Source organism: Sinocyclocheilus anshuiensis, unplaced genomic scaffold (genome assembly GCF_001515605.1).
Source record: "Sinocyclocheilus anshuiensis isolate Anshui unplaced genomic scaffold, SAMN03320099.WGS_v1.1 scaffold181, whole genome shotgun sequence".
In the NCBI taxonomy this organism is placed as follows: Eukaryota; Metazoa; Chordata; class Actinopteri; order Cypriniformes; family Cyprinidae; genus Sinocyclocheilus; species Sinocyclocheilus anshuiensis.
The window spans coordinates 917624-925912 of record NW_015540898.1 but is presented as its reverse complement, the minus strand read 5'-3'; the positions used below and the strand labels follow the sequence as shown (position 1 = coordinate 925912).

Here is an 8289-nt window from a genome sequence, read left to right as displayed (position 1 = left end):
GTATTCGGGACTTGAAAAAGAAGTGACGGTATAAACGCAGAAGTGTCGGAATCAGAATAAGCGCATCTCGGATCTTTTGCTTTCTACTGTCACGGAGGAGTTAAAAGTCCAAGGAGGAATCCTGAATGGAAAAAACAAAGAAGAAGATGTGAGACTTTACATGAAATCCCGCTGTTTGATTTATATCGCTTCAAAATGCCAGATGTTGGATTATTGCATTTGCTTCAACTTCAGAGAAAGCAAAAGAACATGTGTAACCTGACTCTCTGTGTTTTACTCCTCCTGACGTGTTCCTGCTCGCCCTTATCCTCATGTCCTGCCCAGTGTTTGTGTGAAACCACGGTGGTGAACTGTGTTAGCCAAGACTTGAGCTCCATCCCACAGCCCCTTCCAGAAAACATCACCGCGCTTAACATCAGTGGAAACGATATAAGGAATCTGAACAATGAGTCTTTCCCAAGGCCGCTGGAACATTTAACACACCTTTATGTGTCTGGAAGCCAAGTGGAGGAATTGGACTCCATGGTGTTTAAAAACGTGCCAAGTCTGCGTTTAGTTGACCTCAGCAACAACAGGATTTCACAGTTCAGCGTTGAGGCTTTACCTCAAGACAACAAGATCGAGGTTCTAAACCTCAGCAAATCCTTATACAATCACTCCTACATCGGTGTGTTTGCAGATCTTTTCAAACACAGCCTGCCTAAGGTTTCCCATCTTGATTTGTCCAATAATGACCTGGTGCTCCTTCCAGAAGGCATATTCACAGGTTTGTCGGACCTCACTGTTTTGGATTTGAGGAACAACTCCCTTGTTACAATCAGGAATGATACGTTTTGGAATCGGGCACTTAAAGAGTTGGACTTACGAGACAACGCGTTGAAAGTCCTGCCCAACGTGACCCTAGAGGAGCTCAGTTCGATCCCTGATTTGCGAGTTAGACTCGCAGGAAACCCCTGGCGCTGTGATTGCAATATTGAGGACATGTTGATTTGGTTGGAGAGACATCAGTTTGTGGTAGACAGATTCAACCTAACCTGTTCTGACCCGGCTAGACTAAAAAATGCCCCACTTTTAACCCTGAAACAATCACAGCTCTCGTGCTGGAGCAACGCCGGAGACGCTATGGACCGTGTGCTGGAGCCTTCCTATGTGTTCTTGGGGATGGTTCTTGCCCTCATTGGGGTCATCTTCCTTCTGGTCCTTTACCTTAACAGGAAAGGGATCAAGAGGTGGATGTACAATATCCGTGACGCGTGCAGAGATCATATGGAGGGATACCATTACAGATACGAGATCAACTCTGACCCGCGGCTAGCCAACCTCAGCCTCAACTCCGATGTGTGACGAGACACATTTGGAGAACTGACTTGCACAACTGGCACGCAATGATCAGACGCTAGCTTTGCATGAATACATATATAACTGTAGAGGTTTGCAGTGACATGCATTCTTTTTCACCGGATAGGACGTTAACTGGATTCTGCAAGCGTCAACCCTGTTATGCTCGCTGCAGGCTCATTCATATATGCTGGTGTGTTGCTATAATGTTGTCCAGTAACGCATGAATCAAGAACATCAAGTGCATACGTTTAGAATTCATATTTCCCATTTTTATAAAAGCACAATGGATGGGACTGTGGAGGGAGTCTGTCTTTTCTGATGAAAAATCTGAAATTACAGAGTAACCCGTCCTTTTGCAAAATGTAAGAAATACCATAATGTTATTTTTTATAGCTTAGTTCATTTCTTCTGCAAAAAAACTATCCAGACTGCCATGCATGTATTTATGTATTTTTTTATTGATGTAAAATTATGGCAATATCCACTTTTTTATGATGAGTTATTGGTTTACATTTGTTGGCTGGACATAGATCAACTCTTTTCTCGGGGATGCCCTGTTGAATTAAAGGTCTTGCACTGATCTTTTCTCTCCAGTCCAGTGATTTTAGGTTCAGAATTTATCATTACAAGAGACAGACTTTTTATATGTGTATAATAATTTTAGTAATTTTTTTGCTACTGAGACAGATTCTTTTTGTATTACAATTTCTTGAATTGCTGCCTTTTGACATAATTAAGCATGAGACTACTACAGTAACAGCACAGCATGCATTATGCATATTTGAGTATTTATATAACTAATACCATTAAACTAAATAACATTATTAAACTGATTATACGTATCTTACATACACCCGGTATCACACTCTAAAAAAACAGTATGAATTTCTTTTTCAAAACTGTTTGTCATCCTTCAGGCCATGAGGATAGACCACGGTAAAACAGGACCTACACCTACTCAAGGTGCCGAAGCTGCAAAGATTTGCATAACATTCAAAAACATCTGTTCGTGATAGGCCTGCAGATCCTCGTGTAATATTAAAACGGCAGTCACGAGAGACATCCATGCACCATCAGTCATGACTGATCATTTCCAGAAACAGATATAATAGCCAGCATTTAGTAGCTTGTTATTTGTGATGTTTATGCTTGAGAAGCACTGAAATCCAAATGGGCTTCTTAATGCACATTTCCTGGTCTGGTCGGGCATGTTATTCCAAAGAAAAGCAATTTGTCTTCATCATTTTTATCAAAGTGTAATGATTTTGCTATCTCTCTCAGCTGACATCACATTTCCCTCCCCTTTAAACCATCTCACTCCAGTGTTTTGCATAACTCGTTTGCATAACTCGTTAACCCTTCTCGTGATTCAGTCAGTTTCCAACAGGGGAAAAAAAAATCTCATTCAGAATTCTCTTGTACAGTACTTGCAAGTATGTTAGACTACAGAATTAAAAACGTCTCATAAGTTGTTTTTTTTTATTTTCTTTCCTAGCACTCAGGCAATGGTTGGTTATTAAGCATTAAGCAATGAGGAAATATGATAAATTATTAAACTGTGTGACACACTAATATTTAGAATGCAAAAGACAGCTGAAATGATATGAACAGAACTACGTTTTACATAACGTTTTACTGTGGAAGCTGTGAGATTTTATAGGTTTCATTCAGAACCTAAGCTGGGTGCTATATGAGACACTTGTGGCCCATCCAAACAACAGCACAAATATACATTTAATCTCCATTACACTTTGTGTGACTATACGTCATTTTATCCAAACAATTGCCTGCTCTCTTTTAGCTTTGAATGATGAGTTGTGATGTACTGTAGCTTAACACCAAAAATGATCCTTGTTTTGTCTGCTGTAGATTTGTAGTGATTTGCGTTTGAACCGTATTCCAGGTTTGGATGTCATGACGAGGTCAATGGAGTTAACCATACATTATTCATTTAGCATTCAAGGAATGTAATGTATCAGTATGTGCATTACTTGGGAATTGCACCCTTGATCTTGGCATCGCTATTAGGCAGATAAACATCCTCCAGAATAAGGTAAGTAAAGATAATCTGTTTCACATCTGAAAGTAACTCCACTTGAAACCGTTTTATCACCAGACCAAAACAATCAGCATCATGCAACGCGTCGACTAAGCATTCACATTTGTGTACTTGCACAGTATGTTTCTGGCCTAGCGTGTTTGCATTATAACCTCATGTTTGTTTCTGGTTTCTTCAGAATTGGCTGATTGGTGTTTTTGAGTTACTACTACCAAGTTCTCCCGATTTAAAATCTCGCATGGTAAGCATTTGTACCAGCACCATCAGCTCTGTTCAATGGTTGGTTGACATCGTTTGTTTGCAGAGCTGAGCGGGAGCTCGATGGTTGTATGAGATGCAGCTCTTTGTGTTGGGTTGAATCTGGCAGCCGATGACACTCCAAGGAATCGCCACACCTTCCCTAGAGGCCGGGCCTCGGTCGCCCCTCTCCAGGGAAGGAACAGGTGCTTGCTATCTCACGTTTCCACGGTGACAATCTCGACCTCATGTGCTTGCTATGCAGTGGGTGACTCTCGGCAGACTTTTATTAACTAGCTCAGACATGCTTGGTAGGACAGGAGAACCTTTAAAGAAGGGCCGGTGCTTTCACTTTGCCATTGCAGCCTCTTAATAACCCCTTGTGCATATTAAACCTGGACTCCAAATAGATGAAAGCAGCATTGGATATTTCAGCAAACTTAGACTTTTTCCAAACATGACATCTTTTGACACTGCTATTCATTTTTCCACTTCTCACTCCCAGCTGTTTTTGTCCCTGCTGTGTTGCCACCTGTTTTCAGGTGTCCATTTATTTTGAATGCACTAAGCGGGAATACATAGCCTGTATACGGCATGTGACTGACATTCACTTTAGGGCTTGCCTGGGCTCGCATAGCAGTGAAATGTTACAGAGTCTGGTCCACACTGAAGCTTATTAACCCCACAGGAAGAGGATGTACTATGTGTAGACTTTGTCGTCAATTTTTGTCCATTGAAAAGTAATAAGTACTGATGATTTCACAGACATAAATCAGGACAGGTTATACCAAGCTAATCATATGAAGTTAAGTCCATAATGGCCAAACACGAGTAGTGGACAAATTTAAAACCCCTATTTAGTTTATTAAAATTAAAGAGTGTAGTTTATGTGCCACTGCCATCATTCAACAGAATTGAATAAATATTGTAACACTTTATCCTTCATCTCTCCCAAAACACTCCCGTTGGACAAACAGATAGTTTTGCTCTTACTTGCTTTTACCAATTAATATAAATGATTACATTTAATAGACAACCATTTAAATTTAAACTTAATACAGTTACGCATTCCAGAACCTGGGATATCGCTGTAATGTACCCCAAAATGTATATGTATTTACTGTGATGTTTGTGACCATAGATCATGATTTTATGGACAATTTTGAGTTTAAAGTTATCATTTACTCACCCTCAAGTGTACTGTCAACTGTTTGTCAACACTCTTCAAAATATCTTATTTTGTAATCAACTGATAAAAGAAATATACTTTGAACAACTTGATGGTTACTAAAGGGCCATTTACACAACAAAGTTTTCAGCCAAAAACGGGAAACTTTTTATGCGTTTTGCCTGCAGTTGATAACGAATCAACAAAGGACAGTATTGTTACTTTAAGGACGATGTGAATGGTTGCAAAATGTGCAGCTAGCTTCCCAGTAACCAAAGTTTACCATATGCAGGGTCATCACTAAAAGTCACGGGGCCCGGGATGAAGATTTTCTACATTTGGGCCATTGAGTAGATTCAGGGGCCGTTTACACGACAACGTTTTCAGCCAAAAACGTGAAACTTTTTATGCGTTTTGCCTGTTCGTTTACATGACAATGGCGTTTTGGGGATTCTGAAAACGCATATTTTTGAAAACGGATTTCAAAGTGCAAGTTTTTGAAAACGCCACCGTTATCGTTTCCGTGTAAACACCCAAAACGGGAATCTTTGAAAACGGTGACGTCATGCACGTGTGTAGTACGTGTTAGGGTTAGGTTTTTTTGTTTGTTTGTAGTACATGTTAGGTATGTAGACATGCGCAGTACCTGTCGATTTTAAAGGCAAGCATGAACAAACATACACAACAATGGCGGAGTACATGGTACTGTTGTTGCTGCTCAAGAGTTTGCTAACACAGCTAAAGTTTGTGGCGAAAGAAGGTTCTTCAGATTATAAAAAGGTAAGAAAGAGATGGTTCTTTAAAGAACCTTTGACTGAATGGTTCTTTGTGGAACCAAAAATGGTTCTTCTATGGCATCGCTTGAAGAACCTTTTGAAGCACCTTTATTTTTAAGAGTGTATACGACATATAATCGTCACTTCCCTACAGGTATTGTTTACTAACAAGGTGACAGCGCCAACTACTGGCCTGGCATACATAATACAGCGTTTTGGCCATTTTCGTGGATATGTGTAAATGCAAATCATTTTGAAAACGTTGTCGTGTATATGTGAAACTTTTTAGAAACGCAAGGGAAAAACTTTTAGTTTTTGACTACATCGTTGTCGTGTAAACGTAGCATAAATGATGATGGAATTTTCTTTTCTGGGTGAACAATCCCTTTAAAATCCCCGTAGAACCACATTCCAGTATTTATTGAACAACATTCTCCATCTTAAAAGAATTGCTCAGTTATGAAAACTTATATTACTGTAATGTATTACTGGCTAGATGTCCTGCAGACTCAGTCAACAATTTGTTGGTTCAAAATGCAGCTTTTAAAGTCTTTAAGAGATCATTTGATCATATCAAGGCATTTAGTAATTCTAGCTTCACTGGTCTGATCTTCTATCATGACGGAATCTGGCACACTCATGGTTGCAAAATCATCTCTGGAATAACCTGGAAATGTTTGGAACTCACTCTTACATTTAAAGTCTAGACTCATCTTTCTTTTCCCTAATCATCATCTTTACAAGTTAAGCATTGTCAGCATCTAAATATCATCTTTGTGTTTTTGAGTTTTTTTCTTATTTATGAATGTTTGTTAAAGGATGATTCTGCAAAGCTTTGAGAATATATTGTGAAAAGATGTTCATCCCTCCCTGCTGAGTTTTATTAAATGACCGTAACAATAAATGAAGACAAATACGAGTCGACAGCCATGGCAGTCCAATGCGGCTAGTTCTCTGGCCTCCACTGTGCCTGCAGAAAGGAAAGAATGGCCTTCATTTATTCTGATAAAACACTGTTCTCAACCCTTGAAATAATACCCAGAAAAGAAGGAAAGGTCAACCGTAGCAGAACTGTAATGCCAAGCTGAATGAGTTTGATTAATGATGATCGGAATGCACATTTGATTTTTAGTGAGTGCATGTTAATTCCATTTCCAGCCTTTGTTACGTGCACTCTAAAAACACAATTAGGAGACATATTATCACAACTTAAATATAGCTGTAAATGCATGGTTGCCAGCTAAAATGTATGGATTTAATTAAACCTTTTAATTTGCAAACATTATTTTCCCATACACAAATATAATATATGTAAATGGGAACAATTTCACACACACACACACACACACACACACATATATATATATATATATATATATATATATGCATGCATACATGTGGTTTCTACATATAATACAATATAAAAATAATAATATTGTATAGATATTATTAGCATACAATTTACTATGGGGATTTTATTTATGTTATAAACTTATATCTTCATCTACCCAGATAATGTAAAAATTCTATATCGCCATAACATATCACTCTTGATATAGGGAAAAATATGCCATATATTACATTTCCATATGGGCCGATGAGTTCTGTTGACATAACGATGTTGATCTTTACGGTTGGCACAAACCCAGCTCAGCCCATCTCACAAGAGCCCTCAACCCACCGTCAAGTACTGCGCTGATAGCAGCACGCCGCGGCCACATTTCTGGGGTACTGTACGTCATGTCATGGTATTTGAGATTTCTATTTTTAATTGAACTCGATTGCAAGATACCTACACGTTAACCTTTGAAGTGTGGTAGTGCATGGCATAATGTTTCACAGAGAAACAGTTAAACTGTTTCTTGTGGAGGTGCATTCATACACAAACGCTGCCTAACGTCTTTAATTTACACACACAGTTAAAATCAAGCTACAGTCTTTAAGTATACATGACACAATGCATTATCAGTTTTGAAGGTTTGTGCATCACCTCTGTCTTTTAGCAGAAATGCTCAGCGCCAAGGCCAGTTGTAACCTGATTACCATGTATACAAAGCTACGATCACATTATCTCTGTTAGTCTGACTTCGCAAATATCAGACTGATATGATTTCAGTCTAAAATGTTTTTCCGCTTAAATTTTGGTCTTCTTCACACAAAGCTATTGTATGACTCAGAAGACATGAAATATAGTGCACAAGTCTACTTTAAAGTCTGATTTGGAGTTTGACATACTAAATCAGCATCCAGTTTCTTTCTATGAAAAAAAGCAGCTCTCACATTCTGGCCTGTAAATAGCATGCTATTGAAACAACACGAGGGAAAGTAAATGTTTATTTTGGGAAAACTGTTCCTTTAATAAGTATAATAGGCTATAAAATCGAATAGGATGTCACAGCACATCTTTTTCAAATCTGACGTGGAGTTTGAGCACACACAGGTTTGCTACTCGTTAAGATTCTCTACTACAGTATGTATGGCCCTGTTTGGACAGAGATAGTTTTCCATGAGGAGGTACAGTAAATGACCTAATGTTTGTGAAGTCTGTGTCCGCTGAGAAATCGAATCCTCTCCAGGTAAGAATATCTGTGACTGGGATTTTTTTTTTCCACAGTCCTTCTCATTTATTTTGACCTTTGTCAATAACTCAAGTTTGCAGAAATGTTAATTAATGCGTTCATGACCTCAGAGTTAGATTATTGTAATGC

General features: G+C 38.7%; 1 protein-coding gene across 1 annotated transcript in view; it reads left to right on the top strand.

The window, feature by feature from the left end:
• Window positions 1–1532, top strand: part of tpbg (trophoblast glycoprotein) — a 1796-nt gene extending 264 nt beyond the window's left edge. The window contains exon 2 of the mRNA XM_016486834.1: window positions 1–1532. This exon is cut by the window's left edge and continues 46 nt beyond it. Coding sequence (XP_016342320.1) covers window positions 196–1344 — 1149 coding nt within the window. The 5' untranslated portion in view covers window positions 1–195 and the 3' untranslated portion in view covers window positions 1345–1532.
• The last annotated feature ends 6757 nt before the right edge of the window (window positions 1533–8289 follow it).